This window comes from Chlamydotis macqueenii, chromosome 17 (assembly GCF_036417535.1).
Source record: "Chlamydotis macqueenii isolate bChlMac1 chromosome 17, bChlMac1.mat, whole genome shotgun sequence".
In the NCBI taxonomy this organism is placed as follows: Eukaryota; Metazoa; Chordata; class Aves; order Otidiformes; family Otididae; genus Chlamydotis; species Chlamydotis macqueenii.
Window position 1 is genome coordinate 11,050,714 of NC_141572.1, and position 26,681 is coordinate 11,077,394.

At 46.6% G+C, this 26,681-nt stretch overlaps 1 protein-coding gene across 1 annotated transcript in view; it reads right to left on the reverse strand.

The window, feature by feature from the left end:
- Positions 1-26,681, reverse strand: part of BCR (BCR activator of RhoGEF and GTPase) — a 104,743-nt gene that overhangs the window by 10,237 nt on the left and 67,825 nt on the right. Inside the window, exons 8-19 of the mRNA XM_010121129.2 lie at positions 26,396-26,536; positions 16,918-17,039; positions 15,514-15,682; positions 14,020-14,139; positions 13,023-13,098; positions 12,321-12,425; positions 11,428-11,502; positions 10,142-10,239; positions 9,520-9,651; positions 1,779-1,838; positions 1,531-1,640; positions 552-691 (exon numbers count right to left, since the gene is read on the reverse strand). Coding sequence (XP_010119431.1) covers positions 552-691; positions 1,531-1,640; positions 1,779-1,838; positions 9,520-9,651; positions 10,142-10,239; positions 11,428-11,502; positions 12,321-12,425; positions 13,023-13,098; positions 14,020-14,139; positions 15,514-15,682; positions 16,918-17,039; positions 26,396-26,536 — 1,348 coding nt within the window. The remainder of the gene's footprint in view (positions 1-551; positions 692-1,530; positions 1,641-1,778; positions 1,839-9,519; positions 9,652-10,141; positions 10,240-11,427; positions 11,503-12,320; positions 12,426-13,022; positions 13,099-14,019; positions 14,140-15,513; positions 15,683-16,917; positions 17,040-26,395; positions 26,537-26,681) is intronic.

The window sequence follows — 26,681 nt, forward strand, 5'->3', positions numbered from 1 at the left end:
ACGGTTGGTCAAAATTACCAAATTTTACAATCTGTGCACATCAATCTAGACATAGAAGAGAATTCAGTAGCCCTGTGTCCACCCAACTCCAGTTTTGTGAATACCCTTCCTAGTAAACCTTAGAAATTTTTTTTTTTTGCTGGCTTCTTTTCACAAAACATTCTTCATTTCAAGGACTTCTATTAATTTGGAGACCTCACAACAGTGAGGAAATTAATATTTCTGATTGCTGCTGCTTCTCCTGGAAAGGCGTTGCCCATTTACAAAGATTTGGCAAGGCAGGCAAATCCACCATTTCAAGTCTGCTGGGAAGAATAACAAATGCATTATTTGGTATAAGAATCCACCCCATTGTATGTCTTGGGTTATATCTGTAGCTGAAGAATATTAATAAAACATGCAGCCAGGGTTAAAATTATCCCCCTTGTGCAAGAATCTCTACCTCTTAATGCTTCTTGGGGAACATAAGATTAAAAATAGCATAGCCACCTGACACGGAGCTCATGCAGGTTCTCAGAGTGCAAAGGAAAACATCAGACACAAATACTTACTGACATCGAAGGCAGCTTTCAAAGCTTGGATATCGGTTGCAACCCCAGAGACGCGGTAGATGCCCACCTCCTCCATTCCACGCCGCTCTATCTCCTCCACACACTGGCGCACTATGTAAGGCACCTTCGATCTCTCTCTCCTTAGGAAAGCCGGATAGAATTGCTCAGTACAGCCCATGCCCTCAATGCTCGTTACCCTAGCCAGCCAGGCCGGCTAAATTCACCCAATCATTTTGCTGTGCAAACCTCTTCTGGAAAATGGGGTGGCAGAAAGTCTGAGAACGCAATCAAGACCTAGCTAAAAATGCCTTTTCATACCAGAGAGGGTTCTCTGAGTGTCTCAGCCTGGCTTTGCCTGTTCTGCAGCTGCCCTAAGCACTTGAGCTTCTGGCCAAGTCCCAGTGCCCCTAGAGTCTGTGACTTTGTGCAGGTAAACAGAGGATTCCCAAACAGTCCGTGGATTCATAGCAACACTGCTGCTTTCAAATTAATGCAATTCCATAGGGAGGAAATGCCACACTTGCCAAACTATATAACAGAACAAACAGGTTTCTTCTGGCAAACAATTCATGACAAAAGATCAGGGGTTAAAATAATACAGCCGGTTCCGGAGAACTTGAACATTTCCATTGATTATGGAAAGGAAACATCACTGTTCAGTGGCTCTGGAAATTTCTGACCAAGTCAGCTAACTACAGAGTAAGGCGGCAAGGGGTATTTCTGGCACCCAGAAAAGTGATATGCTGTAAGTAAACACCCTGGGTTTCAAAGCCTGTGTGCAGGCTAGTTTTTTTCCCCTGCAAAAAATTAAGCTCAGAGAATGTGCAGCATCTCCTTTCTGCAGCCACAGCCATCTACACTATGACCCAGGTGGAACAGGCTGGACTGACAAATCCCTCACTTGGGTAAAGACAGGTGCAACACACTGGCCAACTGGCTTTCGAAAAACAACAGAGAGAAACGAGACCCATGAACTCACTTGGTGACGATAGCGATCTTGACCCCAAAAACCCCAGTCTGTTTCCGGGATGGCATCCTCTTCAGGCTAAACTCCCGACTCGTAAACTTCACCGACAGCTTCACTTCAACCTGAGTACAAGAGAAGAGCTGTTACATTTCAAACATTTTTTTTTTTTTTTTTTTTTTTTTAATGCAGCAATGGAGAACAAAGAACTAAAGCACATAAGAGGTACAGAAGCAGTGCTAACCGCTGTTTTCCATACTTACTCCATTCATTGAGATGACTGTGCGTTGCCAGTCTTTGTCCTGCAATGCCTGTGGGTCCAGCTGAAAAACATGGAAGTTACCTGTAAGCTAGGAACAGACTTCAGAGAAATCGGCTAGCCTGGAGGCTTCTGCAAGTGAGCAGAGCACTACTGCCTTTAACATGGTACTTCTTTTCCATAGGAAAACACATATTCCAAGGTTTCCCAGGTTTCAGGTAACGGGGCACTGTGCAGTTCTCTAAGCAGGGCTGGTGAGGACTCACACACATGGAAAATCCAGCAACATGTGTGCATTGTCTGCATAGTCAAAAACTTCAGCTTTCATAGAAAGAGAAACTGCATTCCTTGATGTAGCACAACAGGCACATTAACAGAAGCCAGATTTGTCCCATCCCACAGGGCCAGGAGTCAGAAAAGGGGAGGAGAGATGTCTGAAATAACTGATTTGAAATAGAGGAAACTGACTGGCTCTGCAGTTTTCTAGAGACAGGTGAGGTTGGATGCGTGTGAAATTACTGCACTGAAATAAAAAGCCAGGCTGGAGAACTTCATAGTTCTTGGCTATGAAGCCAATAGCTTCCATGAAGGACTACGTTCCCCTGCATTCAAAAGACGTGATGACCCTAATAGTGAGAGGAAGGAGAAATATTAAGTGATATATATAGAGACAAGTAACTTTAAACAAACCAAACCTCTGTCGGATCCCAAAATGGAGAAAATCAGCCCAGAAATCACAGAAAGTTGCCCCACGTCAACCTGCCTATTCCTTTTCATGTCAACTTGAGGATGGAGGCAAGAAGAACACCTGGCCCTGCTATTGCAAGAATTCCTTAAGCAGAAACAAGTTCTGATGCAAAGCTCTGATCTCCCACTTTCAGCTTTGCTTGATCTGAGTGGACAGAGGTGAGGCTGGGGCGCAGCAGACTGAAATACTCAACCATCACCCAGCAATTCCAATACTGCCTGGGAGAGGCCAAACACATCCGAACGGCTGACAAGTGACACTCGGCCCAAGCTAGACTGGCAAAAGAGAGAAAAGACCTGCCTGTATGGGGACTTCTAGCAGCAATCAGACCCAGCCGAAGCAAGCAGACTTCATTGCCTCCTGTGGGGGATTTGTAACACTTGGCTCTTGAACACTGAGACACAGTAAGACCAGGAAACAAATGCAGTAGACTCCGTGTTTTGAGTTTACTGTCATCAGCAAACAAAAAGACACTCAGTAACTAGAGCTACGTATGCAGCACAGCTCCTTCCTCGCAGAGAGAGCCACATGCAGAAGCAGAGCTCTCTGACAGGCAGAGGTAAATGTTGAAACAATGGCAGCGGCAGTATATTCCGGGAGATCTTAGGTACACTCATGCTTACACTCTCTTTCAGATCAACAGCAAACCAGCCTAACGCTGCTGACAGCTACAAAGTCCCCCCACAACCTTCTCCACTCCCCAAAAAAGACAACCAGCAGAGACAAAAGCTTCTCCCTGCTTGCCACGCTGCAGAGACCCCAAGAAGCAACAGACAAGCAAGTCAGGCCAACCTTATCACCGCGCACTTTGTTACGGACGTGAGCCCACAGCGGGATGCTGCCAGCACACAAGTGCTTTCCCGTCGAATTGGACCGGTTCCTGTAGGTGCAACTCTGGCAGAAATTCCTGAAGACCCCTTGTAAGGAATAGTCAGTCACCAGTAGCTCCCACATTTTGGGACTGCACAGATAGGCAACGGGCAGCAGTGCTTAGCTTCAGTGCTTCAGCAAACCCAAATAACAGACTGCTGGCCAAGAGGGTTTGCTTATAACTCGTGGAACAGATCCGCCCCCGCCTGCGTGGCTGGCCAAGGTCCCTACGAGTTGGCCAGAACCTAGGCTGTTCTTCCCTGAATTTCCGAGCTGGAAGTTTGGTTTCTTTCAACAACTGTGTTCTTTCCCAGAATCAAGAGGAAACCACTTCTGAAGTGTCTGGTTTCCTATGAAGAGCAACCACGCTCAGTATTCCTGAAAGCTTGATCTCCAGCTGCCTAAACAGTGATAGTGTTAAGCTGCCAAACCGGCCGTGCTGACACACAGTCACAGCCCATCCTCCGGCTCAGCAGCAGTTTTCCATAGGCTTTTAGAATGGAGCCACTGAGAGTGTGTTATTTATAGCAGGGAGAGCCTGCTTAAAACTGAAGGGGAAAGAGGATTTTGAATATTTCCCTAAAAGATTAAAGGAAGAGTCCAGTAGGGTCCAGTTACAGTTTATTTAAGTTAACAGGTATTACTGGTTATGTCTCAGTGATGACCAGAGAACTCCTACCACTGTACAAAACGAACGCAAGTACATAGCTGGTAAAAAGTACGAGCCAAACAAAGTCCTACTCTGTCTTAGTATCATATGGCTGCAAACGACTAACAACAGCAGTGTGCTGGAGCTGAGAGCTCGCAGACTCTTCTTTGCCGGGTAACTACTGCAGCTGAACAAGGACTGCGCATGTACCTGCTGCTCCCTGCATCTCTGAGCGCTGTTGCAGGGCTGGCAGGACCCCTGCCCTCCCCACCCACTGCGTGACTCCTGCTGGAAAACAGCTTGTGTGGAACGGAGACAGCTGGGGAGAACAATCACCAGGGAGCACGTCTGGCTGACCCCAGCCAACCCGCCATCAATCACTGGTAATAACAACAGCAAGGAGAAAAGAAAAAAAAAAAAGAAAAAAAAAAATCCCCCCCCCGGTGCTTTTTAAATAACAAAGTGACATGATGGAGCTAATAAAAGAGCAAAGCTTGAATAAGCTCTCAGCAACACAGAGAGACAGGAACATGAGGTCTAACAGTCTGATGAAGTCACAGCAGGAAGTAACAGAGTCATCAGGAAACTGAGAAGGCACTTAGACTTTGAGCAAGCTTTCGGTCCAGGACCCTCAGCTGACTGGCCTCCTCAGGCCAGCAAGAGCAAATGGGGAAAGGGCAGCTGGGGCAGACAGGTGACACAGCAGGCTGAAGACAGAGGGAGTGAGCGTGATGCTCCAGCACAGAGAGGGCCTGTGACAAATGGGGTCATGCTGTCTTCTGTCCTGGTTTAGAGATCAATGACCTGGAAGAAGTAACACTGAGCAGAAGAATGCAAGCTGCAGACAGCGTGCCAAAAGGGAGCTGCTGCGAGCGAGCAAGCAAGCACACAGCGCTCGCTTGGCCGGCTCACGCAGTGGGAAGCACTGGGAAATGGCTGCTTCTGTGTTAATTTGATAGTGAAATTTACTGCACCTCTAAACATTTCCTCCAAACAGTTGCTTGGTTGAAGTGACAAAAGGACCTGTCCTATCTCCACCAAAACTGTGAACAATTGTGTTGTTTCCATGACCTATGCAAACAAGACAGACCTGCTAAAGCCCTCAAAGACTGTATCTCATGGGCACGTTTGCACAGTGCCCACCAAAAGCGCACGCTGCACAGGAAAAATACAAACAAACCAGTTCGTCTTTACTCCTCCAGTCCTCTTGTGGCCTGTTCTTTCGCATTTGCAGTGGCAAACTACAGCCCCAAATTCACTGATGAATTAAACAAATGCCTCTCTGTACCTTGCCCAAAACACAATAGAACAAAGCAGCTCCGCACCACAGGGATTTCTGAGGGCGAGTCTCTGGCCCTGGCACAGCTCAGTGCTGAATGAGGACAGCAGTTGGCGTACAGCAGCCAGCGGAGCCTAAGCGTGCAGGGCAGAGCGGTGAGGACCTGGGAAAAAGGCAAACTGAGGATGCTGGTCAAAGGCAAATGCAAGCCAGGCACTAAGAACTGGTGTGTCTGTGCTCTGCTTTAGGAAACCACCACAGAGAGTTTTATGATTTCCCCCCCGCCCCGAAGAGAAAGGAAAACATACAGAAAGAGGAAAAAACGAAGAAGCATCAGTGGAAATGAAAAGCCTGGGAGCAAGGACTGAGGCAAGCTTACAGTTAGTGTGTTTTACGCTATTTATTCACACTACTTCCTCCCTTTATTAAATCTCCCTGGCAATTTACACTCCATCAATTTTTAATTGTAACGGATGCGACATACATGTTGTCAGAGTCTCACTGCTGCTGGAAACTCCTACTCCAGCCGTAACACCATTCTTCTCAAAGCTCCCCACTGACATGTTAATCTTTCCCACCATCACCCTTCAGACATGATCCATTGCCTTCTTCACTTCCACCCTGTTTCCTCTGCCGGGATACTGTTCCGCATGAGCAAACTGTTTAAACAAACTCCAGTGTGTAAAAGGTTTTCTGAGTTGACACCTGGGCAGTAAAGCATGTGACAATCTGTTTTACGTGGAAGACAACCTAGAGGTCCAAAATAGCCATGTGGGCTGCTATGAGACATCCCAGATAATTACACCGATAACAGTGATTGTTTTGCATGGCAACAGAGGAACAGTGTCGCGCTGCTACCACAGAATGACTGATCTAAGGTCATATCCTCTCTGATTTTCCAGCACTGCTGCGAGGGAGAAGGAAATGGTTTGCCTAAGCTGATCATGCAGAAAAAAAAAAAAACCAACAAAGGAAACCGTTTCTAGGAGGCACCAACGGGAGGAGATGGATCACAGGATGCAGTATCAGTTTACCCATGCAGGCTGTTCCCAAGGCAGAGGCCAGCTTTGCTGCCGTATGTGCCCACTTAGCTGCAGAGTCTCAGGACCAAACAAAAGGCTGCTACACTCAAAACACATGGATGTGCCTGCGACGTGAAGTGCAAGATTCAAGGAGTAAAAGGGCCAGCCTCCCAAGTGCCAAAGATGGATTGCAAGGTAACAATAGAAAGGAAAAAAAAAAAAAAAAAACAGAATTCAAAATGAGAGGAGCTGATGCTTACAACTGTGCTAAGCCCCATGTTTCCTCCTATAAGATGATGTCCATTTCTTCCTCCCCAAAGCCCCCCGATAGTTTCAGTTTCACAGTGTACCCAGGTACAGCTCCTCTCCCTGTGTTTCTCACGCCTGAGATCTAACAGAACACTGCACACCCAATGCTGCCATTCCCAGAAGGTCTGATGAGGACTTCACTTCTACATTTACAGGAGGTTCTCCCATATTAAAACCTTGTGGTTTTATTTTTCAGGGATAAAACTTACAGGTTGGCAAGCAACAATGATCTTGCATGTGGCTATAAAGACAGGTAAATAAAATATTCCATAGGAAAATAAATTTAAGTAATGGGAGCTATTAAAATTGCTGCTCATTCCTGGAAGCTTCTGACCACATGGACCAATTTTCAGTCTTCCTTCCTCCAGTGCCATTATGTAACGGAGAGATTTAATAAACATTTCACAGCCAAGACAGTCCTCCTCTCCTTGATGCATTGTCTTCATCACTGCAGCAAGTGAGTCAGAAATCCCAGTAGTGGGAAGTTGTAGATTTACAATAATACACGGCTTAACAATACATTGCCATTTAGCTAACATAGAAATTTCCCTGTTTTCATCAGCAGGAGGATGCAGACACGACTCTTGATGTTCCCAGAGTTTTTAACTAAAGGAAATTTAGGAAATAAAAAACCTCATCCAGCTCCCAGACCTTGCCTTTACACTAGACAGGCTTTGGCTGAATAGTGACAATGCAACAACAACAACAAAACAGAAAGCTGTAGATGCACTAGCAACTCTGAAGTAAACAAAACTTAATATAAAAGCACCTGGGAAAATCCTGAACAGCATTAATACTGAAATTACAACCTTCAGCCACAGGCTGTAATTTGATTTTGTTGTTGCATTATTATGATTTCTTAATGGAGAAATGGTGGTTGCTTTAAAAATAAAACTAAATAAAAACCTTTAATAATTCTTATCAACCCAAAATCTTACCAGATTCTCTTACGACTTCTCTCTGCAGTTATTCAATAGTGTTAAAAAGGATTTAATGAAAGCAAGAGAAATTCTGCATTTGCCTTTTGCAATAGAATGCAACTTTTGCACACTAATCAAAAACATTTTTATTGTATGTTTGGGCTTTTTTTAAACTTCCCACTGTTTAGGCTTCTATAAAAGAATCAAGATGCAATTAATATTCAAGTGTCACTAATTAGGAAAAAATTTTTTACGATGCGAGTTATAGAACACTGGAACAGGTTGCCCAGAGAGGTGGTGGATGCCCCATCCCTGGAAACATTCAAGGCCAGGTTGGATGAGGCTCTGAGCAACCTGATCTGGTTGGGGATGTCCCTGCTCCTTGCAGGGGGGTTGGACTAGATGACCTTTGAAGGTCCCTTCCAACCCTAACCATTCTATGATTCTATGATTCTATGAAAGAGTACTTTTACTTATTAACTTAAGTATAAAATGTTTTAACAGAATGTACAACTGCTGTGAATAAAAATGCCCAACCTTGTGAAAAAAAATTGTTACAAATTTTAAAAGATTTTATTATTTTTTCAATCATTCTATGTAAAATATTTGATTAATTTAGAGGGTCAGTGATTTCAGGGCTCTCCATTATAACCACACGAATCTCCAGGGCATTTCAGGGCTGAAAACTTGCTATTTTGTAGTTGCTCAGCTCCATGGAAAATAAGCTTTTGTTAGCAGAAGGGACATACAGCTTTCTGGTTACCCTGAGACGTACACAGGAGGCACCCTGTGTAAGTATTTATTGATTTGTATGCAAGTTTTCTTTCAAATATCCACGTTTGATGCCAAAAGCTTTCCCTGAAAACGGCATGCCGGCCTCAGGGCTGCAAGGAGGGAAGGAGAGGAAGAGGCCTAATGAAACTCAGGTAGACAAGGAACCCTTCTAGGTAAAGGTGAGAGATGATCCTGCAGGCCGCCCTCAATCGGAGCTCTTTCCGAAATCCCACAAATGGCCTTGGCCTGTGTGACCATCACTCAAACGTTGGAGAAAGCTGTCATCCAGGGAGTGATAAAGAGGCAAACGTAAACGGAGGAGAACTGGTGGTATTTTTCAGCGTACCAGAAAGAAAAAGGTATCTGGGCAGGGTCTCTGCTCTGTTCAACAGCCAGTCCAACGCAAAGAATCTGTCCACAGAGCAAGGATTTAAACACCCTCCTAAAGCTGTGGACAGACAGTGCAACAAACTAGAAGAAGAGGGGGAACATATGTTCTCCATGTCATCCTCCATCAATGGCCTGACTTCTCCTGCATGGAGCTTTAGCAGCTCCCTGAGAGCAGCATCCGTTTGCAATCATCTCATCATCTCCCCTATTGTATTACAAATTTACCACACACACAAAGCGTACCATGCCGATTCTGAGCAGTGGAAATCTCTCTCAGATGCAGCCTGCTGTCATGGACGCTACACTCTGGACATAGCAGTTATCAGGACAATAAGCCTGTCCTCCATGGCCTTGCTACCACATCAGCCAGCTTCCAGCACGTACAGAAAGCAGCATTTCTTCCACATGATTTACCAAGGGGACAGTATAGTCTCCCCCTTTTGTCACAAATGCAGCATCCTCAAAAGCGCCCAGGGCTCAGTGACAGTGCAGTTCCTATATACTGTGCTGGAAGTTCTGAAGTTAACAGGCAAATCAGAGATCAAGATGTAAATTTTCATGAAAAACCATCTATTTCACAAGGGTACGGACATAGGCACAGGGGACAAGGCAAGAGGGGAAAAGCTGCTGACTTCCCACCTGTGAATCGCACTGTATTCCTCACTATCTGGAGAAAAATTTCCAATACTGAGAAAACCAGAAGACAGAAAGAAGTCTCCCTGGTGTGCTCCAGGATTCAAAAGTCCTGTTGTTTTGCAGTAAGGGTAGCAGAGCACAGTCTTACCTGGATCTGCCCTTTCCCCATTATGCGATCTGTGCTCTCTCCATCCTCTTTGGTGAGCTTGGTTTTGTTGTAGCACTTTTCATAGCACAGAATCCGCAGAGTTTGTGAGCCTTCCAGCTCAATCTCAAACTCCTGGAGGGCACCAGGAAAAGGAAAGAGCAATGAATACATCACAGCAGGACACTAGTCTCTTAATAATCAATATAGTCTCCGTAAAATTCATCAGGAGGGAGCACTTAGGGACTGACCAAAATCTCCTCTCTAATGGAGCTGGCCTAGAAATAAACTGAAATTGTGTTTTGTATATAAAAGGTGGTCAAATCAGAGACTAAGATGCTTGACTCCTTAGTCAGCTTTCACTGAAACACGCATCTGTTCAAACGATGAAATGCTGGACAAGACTCATTTGCACTAAAATGTTTGTTTAACTACAGCTAATCCAAGAGAAAATCCACAAGCCCTGACAGCCAAATGAACCTGGCATAAAAGTTCTTTCTGAGAGGCAGCATATGCAGCACAAGTGTTGAGCACGCAGCAAGTTCTTCCATTTGTAGGTTTTCTGCCCATTGTGCACTGATGTTTGGCACATGGAGCAAGTCATATTAAGAAAAATCCAACCTACCTCATTCCAGTTGGGCTCTGTGGTGTCTCTGTAAACTCTAGTTTTAGCCTTGTTCACGAAATACCCGAAAGAATCCACCTCTAATGTGCAGTACAAATCTGAGGGGGGGAGACAGGCACAGAAACTTTTAAAAAATTTCTAGAATCTCCTAACTTGTATTAATCACTTTCAGGGCGTGTCTTCATTTGCATCTTCTTCATATTAGTACTCGTAACACTGTCCACCCCAAATCTCACCATCTGGACCAGCAGAGTTGCCTTTATGAGGCTGAAGTAGCAGCAAAGCTCCATAAATGACCTCTGCACAGACAAGCCCTTCACCTTTAACAAGAATCAGATATTTATGTTGTTACCCAGTATTTCCCAGATCAATCCACAATGAGCAGAAGGTGTATACCAACGAGAAATGAAACTTCCCCAGGTAGATACTGGACCCCATCAACACATCAGAACCAACTTCACTGAGAAGAGCAGCAGCATAATATCCCTCAGAGAGCAGGTTAGGGGCCAGCCATCAAAAACTCATTATCTTCGCAAAGTGGTGTGATATCTGATGTTTTTGAAGAGCTAGTAATGAGCTGTAGACATTGCCCCTCTTTGAAAGTTAGGTTGTAAGTGATGTTAACCAGCACCTGGGAAGCCAGTTGCTCAGCAGGAGGAAGGCTAACAGAAAGCACGTACGGAGAGCTCACTCCTTTCCTCCCAAGACTGCACACGCAGCTCAGATAAGAACAGGATCCCCAGGCACATGACAAGGTAAGCTTTGCAGCTTTTCCTAGATTATCCTCACCAATGGCTGGGAAGCATGTTTATTTCTGCAGGTGTCCCCTTCACTCTATTTTTTCACCTTTTTTGATCCTTCTATCAAATCACTCCCCTGAGTTTTAACACCACGTCCTTCACACCAAAAATTCTGGATATCAGAGAATGCTTTCATTGCAAAATGAAATACAGTTGAAAGAATTCAGGATAAGGGCTGATCTGTATCTAAAACTGTTGGGTAATTAGGAAACACTGCTCAAAAAAAAATATACCAACAGACTAGGCCTGAAAATTAATGCTGTATGCTTGGTCCTTGATCCTTCTGAGAATTAATAGTAGCATTAAAAAATTGCATTCCCCTAAATTTACATCAATGCCTGATTTCACTTCCAGTTTCCCAAATCACCTCTCTTCCTCACTGTTATCCCAGATGCTGCAATCCTAAACCAGCCCGCTCCAGCTGTCACAGCACCTGCATTATCTAACCCCTGTCAATACCTCTGTGTATTACAAACTGCAACTCACTTGAACTTTGCTTGAATCCTGTGGCAGAGTGGACAATGACATTCAGAAATCCATAGAGTCCAGGGGATTCATCATCTGTACAAAAGACCCAAGGAATTTTGTTAGGTGCACAGAAGAGCCAAGAGCGAGACAGAGTGACGAGACCGATATTACCCAGGTTAACGAGCAGAAGGTAAACTGTCCCTAGAAAGGATGGCAGGAGCACGTGACCTCACCATTTCAGCAGAAGAGGAGGCTGATCCAGGTTAAGTGCCTGTTTCACCTGTAATGCCTTCTGGCAATGTGCGGCTTTTACAATGACATTGCTAGGGTCAGCAAGACAGCATGGAAGAAATTCAAAGGAGAATAAGTAAAATATGGAGGCTAAGTCTATGCTAGCAGATTAAACCATAATTTGGGATGGTCCTGGACACAATTTTGGCAACTAGTGTTCTTCCAAAGGATTCCCAGGTATAGTTCAAAGTTGTCCCAGGCTAGGACTCTAACAGGCACTCCAATCCCTGGCATGATGGCTGTATGTAAAGACCATTTAATAGTCAATCACTATACACTGAAGGATGTCCAGGAATATTTTACTGATTTAGATGTAGCCATATATATCATTCGGAGCTTGTATTTTTATTACTGCAGCAAGTAACACTGGGATGACAGATTGTTCCTGTTCCTGCTGCTCTCTTTTTGTACACTATCATCTACTTCAACTAAACTCACAAGTTGGGCACATATGGTCTCAGCTTTTGTTTTACAGGAACTCTCAGTTTTTAACTCATCATCAGGTTGAAGCCAGTAGCAAAAAGAAACAGTAAGAGCAGTTCTAGGGGAAATGCAAAGGCAGGCAGAGGTAGGTTTCCACCGCAGCTGTACCATGTGAAAGCATAAACCAAAGGTCTCACCTTCCTTATTGATAGTGAGGGGAATGTTGTGGACTGTCTGAAGCTTCACACAGGAGTTTGTCAGCATCTGGAGCTCTACCGATGTAAGTGAGAAGCTTTTGAAGCCTGCCAAGGAGATTCAAAGCAGGGGGAATTAAAATTCAAAGCAGAGGTTGGATGCATGCTCCCTCATTCCCATACATGGGATAGCTGCTCCCTGGGCAATGCTCAGCAAAAGCACCGTGATGCTCAGGTCTGTATTGCTGCCGCAGCCCAGCTCTACTGAAGGTATATTTAGTTACTCTTTAGAGTAAAAAGTCTCAGGATGGTTCACAGGAAACAAAGGAGGCTCTTACTTTCTTTCAAAGCCAAAAGACACCCATGCCAAAAAAGTAAATAAATTTCTTCAGACTGGAGCCAGGTAAAAGGGTGCAGCTGTTCCCTCTACCTGGAGCAGGTAGAGCTCTGATCTCTACGGTAAATAGGAGAATCCCTCCACACACTTACTAAGCGCTCTCTCTATACATTCCCTACACGTTGCTGCAAGTAAAAGTCCCCCAGACAGGCTCAGATGTGCAGAGACAGAAGACATCCATGTTGTGCTGTGGATTTTGACGCATCTCTCTTTTTCCAGGGAACCCTGCTCCACACCTCATCCTCCCGACTCCTGCTCTCTAATAAGATCACAGTATTTGTACCAATGCCCAGCTGAAGGACACTCACATTTCTTCTGCTGCTCCCGGATGTTCTCCCTCCACTCTGCCCTTTCATAGTCTGATGAAATGAGGAACGTGTAACTCTACCCAGGAAAACAGAAGAAAATGAGGTATGCATTAGAATGACCAACCACTGAGAGCAGGCCTGCCTGCCTCCCACCCTCCTCCAGTGGAAATTGTTGTACTGTCCTTACAGAACTCCTGCCAGTTGCCCTGCACCACAGCTTTGTCAGTGACAGGCAGGACTCTGGCACTGGGCCTTCCTAGCAGCATGCCAGCGGTGCCAGCACGGACCCCTGCGGTCAGAGCTTTCGCAGAGCTCCACCCTGCAAACAGCAGCTGCGTCCCTGGCAGCATGAGCTCCCATGGCAGCCGCATGCTACTCATAACAATTGCACCAGGAAACCCAAAGGCCTCCAGCCCAGACTGGTGCACACACTGATGCAAGCTGAGGAAGCACAACCAGCTTGTGGATTTTCACTGAGTAGTAACAGGATCTTGTGAGCATCCTTTGCCACGTGCACAGAAAGGCCACAGTGACAGGTTACAGCACTGCCGAGCAGGGCACACTGCGCATCCCACGGTACTAAAGGAGATTGTTCACAACTGTTCTGCATCCCTGGTACTGACTGCAGCCCACAGTCCTGAGGAGACAGCCCCGAGTGCACTAAGCCTTCAACTTGAAGGGGAGTCTAGAAGGCAGCTGCTGCAGAGCTTTATCTTAGACGAAAAGAGCTGTTCCTATTGCTCTGCCAGGCAGGTGCTGAGGTAGGGATTAAATTCTAACATTGTTTAAATGTCAATGTTACAAACAAATTAGTCATAGCCTTACAAGATGTCATCCTAACCTTTGGTGTAGGAACAGTTAGGTGTCTGCTGCTTGGAAAGTGCTTTCAGGCCAGACAGGGGGGTAAGAAGACCTCCTTGTACAACAGAGTATACAAACACGCACCCCTCCCCTTGGCCTCTCTTGTACACTGAGGGAGACCAGAAGAGCCACTCACCTTGCCATTGCGATTGTGTACCCGGAAGGCCATGTTGGGAGACATCAACAGTAGGAGGGATTCCTGCTCTGAGAGCTTCTTTTTCAACCTCTCAATGACCTTGCTGCCTTTATTGGCCCTCTGAAGGGTGGAGGAGAGAGGAGACAGAGGACACACATCATTCTCCAATGTCTGCCTCCATTTACACTGACAGACATTTTAAGATCCACATTCCTTTCCCTCTGTGAGTAGCCAAAGGACCCTAGGCAGGAGAAATGCTGTCAACAGGATCCACAGGGCTCCCAGGTGCTCAGGAAGGTGTTAACTGCAGTAATTCTACACTCAGACTTGGCTCTGTTCCCCAGTTGCAGCTGCCCCACTGTCCCAGCTATACCCTCTACTTTCTGTTTCAGAAGCTGCAGCAGCATCATGTCACTGGGCAGCCATAGCACTGCCAGCTCCTCCACAAGCATCCTTAACTAAGGAGATTGTAAGGAACTTCTCTTGAAGTTCCTCAAAAGTCTGTTGTCAAAGTTCTCTACAACCTGCCACACAGTGATCCATTTTCAACAGAGGTCAGGTGAAAACAAAGGTTTTTCTTGGATAAAACCCAGTCCCAAACCCAACCGTGTATATTGGTTGGCACTGATGCACTGAAGCGTGTATCTTAGGCACCTGCACCTTGTGAGTAAGAGGCTTCCACATGGTGTTCCTCCTAATATCTTACTTTTTCCAGGAATCCCTCTCTGAAAGCCAGCTAGGGCAGAGAGGCTGAAGCTTGTTCTTTGGAATTGCAGGGGATAGTCTTCTCACAGTACAAGCAACGTTATTCATATCCTGTTCTACATACCAGCAGGCTTACAGTTTTCAAAGTCTTATTTCTCTTTTGGGTTACAGGAAGGTTTGGAGTCTAACACCTCTGAGAAAACATGTCTTGCAAGCAAAGAGAAGCCTGGGCCAGAGACACTGTATCTGTGTTAGACTGTCCAGTCTGCATATCTGGTGTTCTTCATATATTTGCTGGTGCCTTGACACCGGTAAAGTCAGAAAAAGCTTCAAAAGCATAACTGAGCCTGCAAAAACTGAGAAGTACATGGCTTCTGACCAAAAGCACTTGCAGGATCATACTTTAACAGCCAGAAATTGGCATGCCACACTCCCAGTCCTTCTCATGTCCATAGCTTAAAAGCCACGTCCTCCACATGGACGCTCAGGGATAGCAGTCACAGGAGGTTCCACGCAAGCAGAAGAGCTAGTGGGTACAACTACAGGGTCTTTTGCTTCTGCCTCCTCAAAGAACACCATTGTTCAAGCCATACACTAGGATGAGCAAAGATGGGCTGCAGAGCGTCTGGATATCACTGATAAAAAGCTGCACCACAAGCCTCTACTGAATAGTCTGTTTTAGCATGAACCCCCATGCTGTGCAGCTCTGGGAATGCTGATTCTAACAGCACATCATCCCAGCAGAGACACCGGGTCTGTACTTGGCACTGAGTGCTCAAATTCTTTTACCTTTTCACGCTGGATGTCATTTTTGATCTGGGATATCTTGATCTTCATGGCATCCAGCTCCTCATCAGGTACCAGCGGGATATTGGGCACTGCCTCAGACTCATCCACCATTTGGAAACTAAGGTCAGTGAGCGGGATGTACCATTTGCAGTCGTACTGCTGGCTTTTTCTGAAAGACAGAAGGTCCAAACCTTTTACTATTACTGGTGTTTGGCAATGCCCACTCCCTCTTCCCACAAGACCTTCCCTGCTATAGTTCATAAGATTCAGAAATTGGCACAACCTCACTGTGATTCCCATGTGGGAAAAGCCTGGTAAAGGGCTGCTTCCCAGCAAGAAAGCCTAGAAGGGCCAATAGCACAAGGACAATAGAACAAGGCAATTTGCTTTGTCATCTAGTTCTTTTTATCCTAAGAAACCACAATGATCTTTTGGAAACCCTTTCAGTCCTGCATGCTCTCCCTTTGAAGCCATCACAGAGGCAAAGCTCAAAAGCCAGGCCATGCCTCTGATCTGGCTGCTACCAGTGATCTAAAACCAGGTCTCTTCTGCTTGAGTTAGGAGGGCCAAGTGCGGCAGGTGATCCAGTATGCATAAACCCCTGTGTAATCCAACCAGAAAAAACTACAGCTCATAACTGCCATTCTCCAGTGATTTCACCAGGATAACCAGTTTACTTTTTAGATGGTTAGTGTGATTTACTCCCTCTCCACCTCTACTGTTGGGTACCTCCACTCTTGGGAACCTCCCACTCTTCTGAAGGTTCATTCCTCACAAGCATGTGCTTCAAAAGGGGCAGGGACAACTTTTTGCTCGAGGAAAGCAAGAAGATGAGAGGGGTCTCCCCAAGCAGAACATTTATGAAATGAAGAGAAGCCCTGTTTGACTCAGGTATGTTGGTAAAGGTTCCTCCCCTTTCATTTCTGACAAATATCAACAAAACTGTTTGTATAGCTGCACCTTGGGGCCGACATATAGTTTGTTTATTGTACCTTTCCCATTTTTCTCCAAAACTGTCCACTGGCTGTAGCTGCAAGGCCAAAATTAATAACCTTAGTAACAAAAGAAAGTGAGGAATATCAGCTCTTAAAAGAAAGGGGAGGTAGAAAAATGAATGGCATTTGTCCAGAATACCAGCAGCTACAGCACATCCTATTTTCCTAGGAAGGCTTGAGGCAGGGAGGCAGGGGTGGGAGGAATTAACCTTTCCTGAGGGATCAGGACTTGGCCAAGGTCTCACATAAAAGACAGTACTACCTTGCTGATAATTTTTTGTCTAACTGCATCTTGTGGATTGCAGTTACGCAGGTCTGGGGTATTCACATTCAACTAAAATTGCTGGCTAAACCCAGGATTCTGCTGAAGCTGAGGTGCAAAGCACATAGTCCAGAAAGAAAACCTCACCCTCCAATCTGCTTCTTGAGCTTGGCACACAGGAACAGATCAGTAAAAAGAAAGACATGACGTAGCTTGCGAGCACCCTCAACCAGTTCCACCATGAAACTGTCCTTCAGCAGCTGCCGGTGCTGGTGAAAAAACAGGATAAAAATGTTTCAGTTAGTGCAATACGAGCCCCAGATTTGTCACTGGGGCAACACATGCCTTGGACATGACTCCTACCAAACTGGTCTAATTCAGAAAGAAGAAAAAAGGCTATTAAACGTTCCTTGCCGTAAGCTCTGCTCCCTGCTGCTGCCCTCTCTCCCAGGCGCAGAAAGGGCCATGCATCTCCTTTGTTATCTGGTTCTGGGTCACACTTCAGGCTTCCCTCCATCACCTGCTCCTGAGCCTAAGTGTAATTTATTGTGAGTCATTGCCCAGATCCTGTGTACCCAAGGACCAGAATCACTGACAGCACATCATCGCCCCTCAAACCAGCAGAGAGCAGCAAACACCACTTTTCTCAGAAGTCACTTACCCAGCCCCTGAATCCAGTTTAAGCTGCCCCACAGGGAGAGAGGAGTGAACACCTCCACTCCCCGTTCACAGCAGTAGTTTGTCAGCATTCACAGCTGAATGCCATTGCTGCTGCTTTGCTACAGGTGCTGTTAAGGGATAATTCCTGAACAAAATAGGTATCTAGCAAACTTCTCAGCAGTCCCTGATCAGCCTGTGTTTAAATAGGACCATCTGGGTATGCCCCCACCCAATGCCTATTTAAACCTCTTTTATCTATCATGTAAACATTCCTCAAACCTAGAAGATGCAAAGAAGCTGCACAACCCTGATGGCTTTATTCCTGTTTCCAGTTCCAGGGAGCTTTACAGACTCCTAAATAAGAGGCACACATTGGTAGGCAGAAGCATCGCTTTCCTAATTCCCTATGGGGACACCATAGTTAAAGACAAAAGGGCTGGAGCACTGGCACTGAGACATGGCTGTGTGCTCTTACTGGCGACCAAGCCAGAGAGTTTCAAGCTCTGCCCTACGCTCAGGCCTTCTGCTCTGATGTAAGGACCAATAGGACTTGGAGTGCACATCTGGAATATCTATCTCCCACTGATTTTCAAACAGAATTCAGGGGTATTCAACTTTTGGCAAATTTTATTCCCACCAATACGTACAACTGTCAGTGTTGCCTTGCTTCCCAGTCAGTGCAAGAGCTTCTGGCACATCAGCTTCTGCACGCAGCTATGGTATGGTACTTTTCCCTAACTTCTACTATTTCCTCGCTATTCTGGCTAAGAGGATGCTTCCCTGGCACCAACGAGCGACACGTTACACGTACTGTACATACACAGACAGCAACATGGCTGAGGATAGGAGAGATCTGCTCCCAGTGTCCACCGCTAACCAACCTGCCCCTGCTGCCTCACTTCAGGCCAGCCTTCTCCAGGCCCAGGCCTGGGACTTGTCAGTATGACTCCTTCCAACCTGCAGTATCCCTGAGATCCCCACACTGGGAAACACTACACAAAACTGCTCATTTCCAAGCGGCAGCTGTGCTCAGCTCGCAGCAGTACGCAACAGGAAAGCAGCTAACCTGAGCAAGGTCAGGGCATCCCAGCCAGCACTGCTGCCTCAGTTTCTCGGGCTATGCCCTATGGGTTTTGTTTGCCACACGACATAACAAGCCCTGAGCCATCTACTGCGGAGGGCGTGGGAGTGCAAACCCCCACGCTGCCTCTCTTTCTGCCTACCATCCTTCCCATCTTGGCTTTCCAAAATGAAAACAAACCACATCAGTCCTGCGCCCAGCAGGCATCATGGCAATGAACATAAGGCAGAGAAATGTCCTTGCAGACATAATTCTTGTTTCCACGCTCTGTTCCACAGTGCCCTAAACTTCCTGGCACAGACTAGGAGTCGGCATTTTCCTGTCTGCAGCTGCACTAGCACCATGGTTAGCTGTTAACGCACACAGTTGCCAGCACCTCAGCCTGGTGCTGCCTTCTACTACACAAAGGTCCTGGAAATCTGTGAGCAGCAGCAAAAGCTGCCCCTTTCCCATAGTGCCAGGAAGCAAGGCTGCTCCCTAGCAGACTGTTGCACCATCTCTGGGCAGGAGTCTGCAAAGATCTGGTATCCAGCAGTGATTCAGGCTCAGAAAGACTCGTACATATGTTAATGTTTATTTTTAGGTGGGCGTGATCCTCCTGGCTTCTCCTCAGTGGTTTTGGAGAGAACGCCTGCCTGCATTCATGTCTCTCCTGCTGATGTGCACTTGTACATGCCTCCCCCTCCTGCCTGGTGAACAAACCCTAGGTAGGAAACTAGAAGCATTGAGCTTTAAAAATAAATTAAAAGGAGGAGGTATGTTGTCAGTAGCAAAAACACTCCCCACAGTTGCAAAGAATTTCATTCAGGAGCAATAATGAAGCAGGGAAGGATATTTTCTGAGGAAGCCAAAACCCTAATCTCAGGTTTCTAGATCTGATGCATATTAATTACGCTGCAAATCAGCTCAGCTCCTCCGAGGCAATGAGAATATCTGTTTGTGCCAGCTCAACCTCTGCTCATTGTTCCTAGGTTTAAAAATGTTCTCACAGCTCGCTCATCTCTGCTACCCAGTAGGATGTGGCACTGTGCCTTCCCTACCTGGCAGGGCGACGGCGCAGTCCTGACTTGGCCCCCTGTCCCCCTCTGCCAGGCGCTGGCAGTGTGTGAGATCAGCCAAGACCCCAGCCCGGCACCCCGCCAAGAGTTCCTAGCTGAAAAACACCCCAGGCCAGTCCAGAGCACGGACTCAGCACCCCATCCTGGGAAGATGTCTCTGCTGGCAGACAGGCCAACAACATGGCCACCAATGTGGCAACGTGTTTCTTCACAGGCAATGGAGAGCACAGGCCCGTGAGAGCTGTTGGAGGACTACTGCTCAGCCTTGGGTCAGCCCCTGGTTTTGTCAGTATTCCAGCACCATCACCTAGACCAGGGCATTTTGAAGACAAGCGTGCCCTCAAGTGAAGGGGAAGCCCATTCAGAGGCACCAGTGACTGGAAACCCTTGTGTCAGGCCTCCACAAAGTAAGAAAAGAAAAGCCCATCAGTATTCCCTGCAGCAAAGCTACAAACTTCCTCACAGGGTCTGCCTGGTCCAACCAGGCCACCCCTTCTCCCGCCTTCTAAATTTGCACCTAACCTGCTGCTGCGCAGCCCTTGGCTGTCACCATCCAAGCAGACTTCCTCCAAGCAGCCATGCTCTCTGTCCCACATCTCCCCACAACCCCAGCAGAAAGCTCAGCCATACGATGCCAAAACAGGGGTGTGATTCAACAGTCCTTACACTTCCCACCTGGGACTGAGGTACCACTCATTTGCACCGAGTTTATTTCGGCTAGCGCTCCTGGGAACAAAATACCCTGACTGACATGAGAGACAGCACTACCATGAGGAAGCAAAAACGTTTTGGCAGCACCATCTCACAGAAAGAGAGCTGGGTGGGAAGAAGACAAGACTGTATTTCCTAAGCTTGACTGGAACAGAAGTAAAGAGGTGAAAGGGATGTATTTCAGCCAGCCACTGGGAGGAAAACACTGAGCTTCCCAGACATTTCATTCTTCATATCTTCTCGCTCATGAGCTAGTTGGGAAGGTCTCCCTTCAGCAAGCAGCAGGGGTAAACTGCCACAAAAACAACCAAGTATCTGGGGAGGAGAGGACAGGAGAAAACATTTGTGGATCAAGTCAAGAAATCTCTCCTCACAGAGGTATGGAGCTTGATATTAGATCTAACTACCAGCTTCTCTTGGAAAACAAGACTTGGCACAACAGGCATGCCCCAGGCTGCTCAGCATCACTGAAGAAGAGGAGGAGCACTTCCAGCAAAGGGTCATATCCTTTGTTGTGAATGATTCATCTTGCTGGGAGGGTTCAGCAGGTCAGAGGGAAACAATAAAAGGATTTCCCAACTGGCTTGCCAGATCCCTGCCAAACTCCACAGTGAGGGAGCGCAGGGCACCTTCCTGGACCTCCCAACATGAGTCAGCCCATCCTAGCCCACTCTGGGGAGCCAGCAGCCCCCTCAGGCAGGACTCATGCTGGTAAGATAAACGTGCCACCTCAGCTCCACAGGCCTTCTCTAGCAGTTTGGGAACCAAAGACCACTTTGGTCCACTCCTCCCACTCAGGGCCAGCAACAGCTGTTCCTTTGGCAGCCTCCTGTCAAACATGAGGTTCTTCAGCTGGCTGATCCCGCTATACGTGACATACAATAGCATACATACGCGTGGGAAGCCATCTCTCTACCTTCTTTCCAAAGTTACTCTGTTTGCTAAGGTTACCAAAGGTGCTAAAAGTTTCCTATCTGTCCTGAAATGACATACAGACTACAGAAACACCAAATCAACATCCAAGAAAACAAGCTTAGGATCAGAGTGGCAGTACAGTGGCAGAGTGACCCCCCCCCCCCACCCTCTCTTCCACAGAAAGCCCCAAGACTGTAAGGTGCATAGGAGCACAGCTCAGCTAACGTTCCAGGAAGCCTCAGGGAAAACTTCCTATTTTGTACCATAACGGTGTGAATTAGGATCATCTTTAATGTCTCCAACAGAGCCTGGGCTGGCTGTTACCTTCAGTGGCTCTTGCAAAGCTCCTGTACTGCTGCAATATAAGTCCCAAGTAGTCTTCCTAGGCCCAGCTCTCCTTTGCATGTTTTCACCTGCTGCTTCTCCCACCCACCTCAGTGCTCTGGACAGAAGAGCTCTCTTTGTACATCTTTCAGTGCTTGGATACCTTCTTTGGATTGCCTGTTGCTGTCCTCCTCCTCTTACCTCTGTCAGCGAGCATCTCCCTCTCCTCTGCTACCAACCTCACGACTACATGCGTGCTCATCTATTCATCCTACAGTGTTTTTGTGCTGTTTGCGTATGATAAATCCTGCTGCTGTCACGTACTGTTTAACTCCAGGAAGCGTGGCAGGAGACCAGCTTGTCTGAGGCATTACAAAAAGCAGAATTTAAAAATCTACTCATCCAGAGACACAGCTGTACAAAAGGCCATCTCCTCACTTGTGTGCTGAGGAAAGAGCTCATCCGATGTGGTGGCAGCAGAGGCCTGCAGCATGTGTGGGCGAGAGCCCCGGGAAGGACTGGAACATGTGTGATGCAGGAGGAGGAAGGTAAAAGCGGGAGATGGGTATTGGCATATGTCAGTGAGGAAGAGGTGGTTTGGCTTTCTGCAGAGCGTAGGAAGAAAATGATTCCTTGTGTGTGCGCATGTGTTGCAAGACCAGCATTGCAGAATAAAGGGATGCTCCGCCTAGGGAGCTAAATTGGCTGCTCTTTGAGCATTTTAATAGCTTTTCTTTTTTCTTTCCAAAGCTCCTGTCACCAGGAGCACTCTGACTCCAGCTGTAAGACAGAGTGTTAAGCATCCAAGATGCTCAAAAATGGAGTGCTCCACTGCCAACATCTGCCCAAGGCTTCCAGAAGCAGTAGGCACCAGACCTCAAGCTGTGCATGGCTGCCTGTGTCTGAGCTTAGCTCCCAGCTTTTCAAAGGCTTTAGCTGGCACTTCTCCCTTGCAAATGTCCTTTGTCCTTTCCCTTCCCTAGCACACTTGGTCTCTACCAAATCAAATAGGAGCTTAAGGCAATGATACCCACTCTCTTGACTGCAGCTTAAAACCACATTTAGAGCAGCTTGCCAAGCAGCCTCTTCTCCCCAGGGCACAGTAGCATAAACTGATCCAACATGTGATCTAGTAGGCTGGATCCCAGAAGGAACTAACTGCCTGTCAGCCCTCTTGTGTCTGGACTGGTACTGATGAGACCAGACACTAAGGCACTCAGCCAGCTGAGTGACCCAAAACTCCAAAAGGCTTCATTTTTAGGCAACTCCATTCCTCCATGCCTCTGTGGGATCACAAATACCAATGGGAACACTTCAGAGAGGGTGGGACTCCATGGCCAGGGGCAAGGCAAAATGGCAGCCATCACCACTGAGGTTGGCCTGAAGTGCCCTGAAACAACATCCTGCAAAGAGCACTAGATGAGCAGCAGGCAAGAAAGGAACCACCATCCATCACTCCACAATTTTTTTTTTTTGCAGTTTCATGAATTCCTGCTTTACAAGAACAGGCTGAATTAGCTGGAAACACAAGCCTCTACTTCCAGCAGGAAAAGACAACATAAGCTCTACAGTCATTTGCATCCAGGCTTAGCTGAAAAAAAAAACATGCAGTCCATACAGCTGGTCTGTTAATAAGACTAGAAAGGTTATTACTCCCTTCCTTCTGGCACATAATAGTGGCACATCCTTCACCTTCACATTTTCCTGCTTCCCCAAGAGACCATCCCCAGCAGAAACTTAAACAGGCTCCCTATTTAAGCCAAGAGGATAGTGATGAAGAAGGATCAGCAGTGAGCAATTAAGATGCTTGCTCCATGGTCCCAAGGGGTGGAAGATTCTCCACCACTCACACTCCGAGTTAGAAGATGCAGTGCTACTCAGAAGCCCTTTCCCTCCATGCATTTGTTGGTTATTTAGAGGGCTGGTGAAGTGGATACTTTCAGATAATCCATCAAAAAACCTAAAAAGTAAACCAACAAAAGTAGAAAGTTGGGAAGAAAAGGAGGGAGCAAGAGAATGCAGCAGATCAGACTGAATGGAAACAGTCCCAAAGGCCCAGATAAGCCTTCCTGGCTCCCGCTGTGTTGCCAAGCTGGGGCTGGTGCTCTCCCAGCTGCTCTGTTCCACAGCCCTCAACAAACCACAAAGCAGAGAAGACTAGCTACAGTCAGCCTGGCAGGCAGCAAGGACCAGACTATGTGTTTTTAGGCTTAACCCACCAATACTTCCCTGTTGGAGCCCTTCCTGTCCCTCTTGTAAATGGTTTTACTCCCTTTGTTCCCATCTCCTTGCTCTACCTGAAATACTCATTCAGCCCAGCAAATTAAACCAGGTCCATACATCAAAGAAAACTTCCAGTTTATATGCATTATTCTAAAATTAGAAAAAAGCCTACTGAGCCAAGCAGAACCAGAAGGCTGGTTCTGGAAGGACACCTGACAGCACGCAGGAAGACAGCAGGTAGGTCAGACTGAGTGGATGCTCCTGGAGCAGGGAATCACCTTTTACAAAAGGGAGGAATACTGTGCTGATGAGCTTGTACTCTCTCCTGACCTGCACTCCTCTTCCTAGCAGCCTGTCACTAGGGAGATTAACAACTGGCTGCTTTCCCCAGTTCAAAGCAATCCTGAAAAAAATAGCTCAAGCAAGAGGCTGGCAAAGGAGATTTGACTCCTCCCCACGACACACTCAAAGGGGAAAAATATTCCACATAAAAGGCAAGGACTGGGGAAAAAAGATAACTGAGATCAACACCTAAGCAATACATGAGGGGAAAGGGCTGTTTTCTCTCCTTCCTTTCCACCAAGGAAATTTCAATGGGAGGAAGACAAATAATGAAAAAAGCCATCAAAGCAAGCCAGTGATTCATTAAAATAAAAAATGCATTATGCATTGAGAGCAGTCAATTAGGAGATGCAAACTGCACACTGTCCTGTCACCCTAGGGGAAGCATAAGCAAGGCAAGTGGGAGGAAAGGATAAGTAGTAAAGGAAAGATTTACAGGCATCAACAAAACCCAGCTATGACCCCAAGCTGAGAATCTTGTAGGAAGGAGCAGCTATTGCTAAGTCACAGGGAGTAGCTGGGAACAGGCTCGTATCTCTGGATTACTTCGCAGAGAGTGAACATACCTATTCTGTAGATACAGAGTGGTGTCAACTGGGGCGCTACCCATTTGAAAATAGTGGGATATTGGTGCCAAATGATTAAAGACAGCATCCACCATCAGATTCACAGAGTGGAAGGCAAACTCTGGGAAGCATCAGAAGCAAGTCCTTTTCTCCCCTGGGCTCAGTGCGAGCTGTGTGCAGCGAGGCAGAGCACAAAGGGTTCCCAGTCCCCTCCAGCAGACCCGCAGCCCTCTCCTTGGCTATGCCCCCTTCTTTCCCTCCCCACATCATACACTGAGTCGCTGCAGGACCAGTGAGAGTGTGAACAGGCCTGCTGAGCCCCGTCCTGACAAGCCTCTGCTTCCCGCTTTCTAAGATCTGAAAAATGCACCACTCCAAACAGAGATCAACAGGAACATCCTCCTGAGCCTGCCCCTCTGCCTGGTCTCCGGCACCTCATTAGGATTCTGCGTGACACTTTTCAAAGCCTGCATCCCTCATTGAGATGCTGACAGACAACTGGAGAACACAAAATGCTCCCTCCCCTGCAAAGGGGCATTCTAGCCTGCAATTTCTGCTACAACTCAATCAGCATCCACTTTAATGAGGCCATCTACTATCACAGAGGCCCTAGTGACTGATGTCTGAGCTTCTACCTCAGACTCAAATTGCTCAGCCCCTCCTCTTCTCAGCTGCAGACCTCTTCAGTTGACAAAATGAGACAATGAACAAGACTTGCAGGACAAAGTGCAGCAAATTCCCAGTACTGCAGCTTCTAGGAAATCTTTGTCAGCTGAAAATCAGTTTAACAGCTAAAAGCAAGCATGTTTCACTGGCAGGATTTGGGAATACATCATGAAGGTTCACAGTATCTTAACAATCTCCTGGGCTTTGTAAGAGATGGTTTTGTACAGGGTAATTTGGGTCACTTTTGATCAGCCAGTGTCTCTGGCACACTGCCACAATTCCTCTTACACATAAACTATCTGAGCTGCGTCTCTCTTTTGTTCAGTCTCCTACATCCTTCCCTCAATACTTCTGTAGGTCCTGGCCTTTCCCCACCAGGAAGGACTGAATTGCTTTCTAATGAAATCACGAGGCAGATGAATCAAGCCCACTGAAGCATGCAGGACTTCACTGTTGCGTAGCTCTGTGCCCTCCTAGCACAAGATGGCATGCAGGTAAAGGAACTGCACATCTTCAAACTTTCTGGTTATATTCCAGCTCCTAGCAGAATTAAGAAGAGCTATATTACACCCTCAGGAGTCAATCACGTCTCTTAGCTTTCCCAAGCCATTCCACTTGTTTTGCTTCCTAGTCCTGTTTACAATATTCTTCTTTACAAATGAGGAAGCAAAAAATGAGTATGGTGAGAACGAAGATTCTGGAAAACAGATTTTCCTAATCTTTTATGACTTCTGATGTTTCCTTAATTTCTTCTCCTCCCAGGCTTCCTGTTTTCAGTTTGCACAAAAAATACAAATCCATTTAGTGCATAGCAATATGCATCATAGAAATTACATATGATAAATTATTTTAACAATGCTAAGGACAAAACTCTAATCATACTTTTCCTCTGGGTTTCCAAACTGTTTTCTGAATATAAAACAGAGAGGAGCTGTACGACATCCTTCAGAGAACAAGGACACTGCATAAACTGTATCTTAGCAACAAACAAATTAACAGCGTAACTCCTAGTCTGCTCTACAGAAGAGGCATAACTAGTATTTACAAACTGAGCAAATAACCAAAGCAGGAAGACTCACCTCCCCCTTCTTTACAGTCATGGACTGCCGACGAGGAGTGATCTCCTCATTGATGCTGGAGAGGAAGTTCTGTGAGATCCGCAGAGCATCCTGCAGGAGTGGATGATCCGGGTGGCTCACTGGAGTGTGCTTGAGCAAATCCTGACACCAGAAACACAAAGAACAGAACCATGAGCAGCACTGGAAAGCAGAAGGGTCTGAGGGCCCCTAATTGGAGCTCTAGAACGAGATGCTCCAGCCTCTCCTTACAAGTTAGAGTGAGGCTTTATCTCTAGAGGAAGAGGAT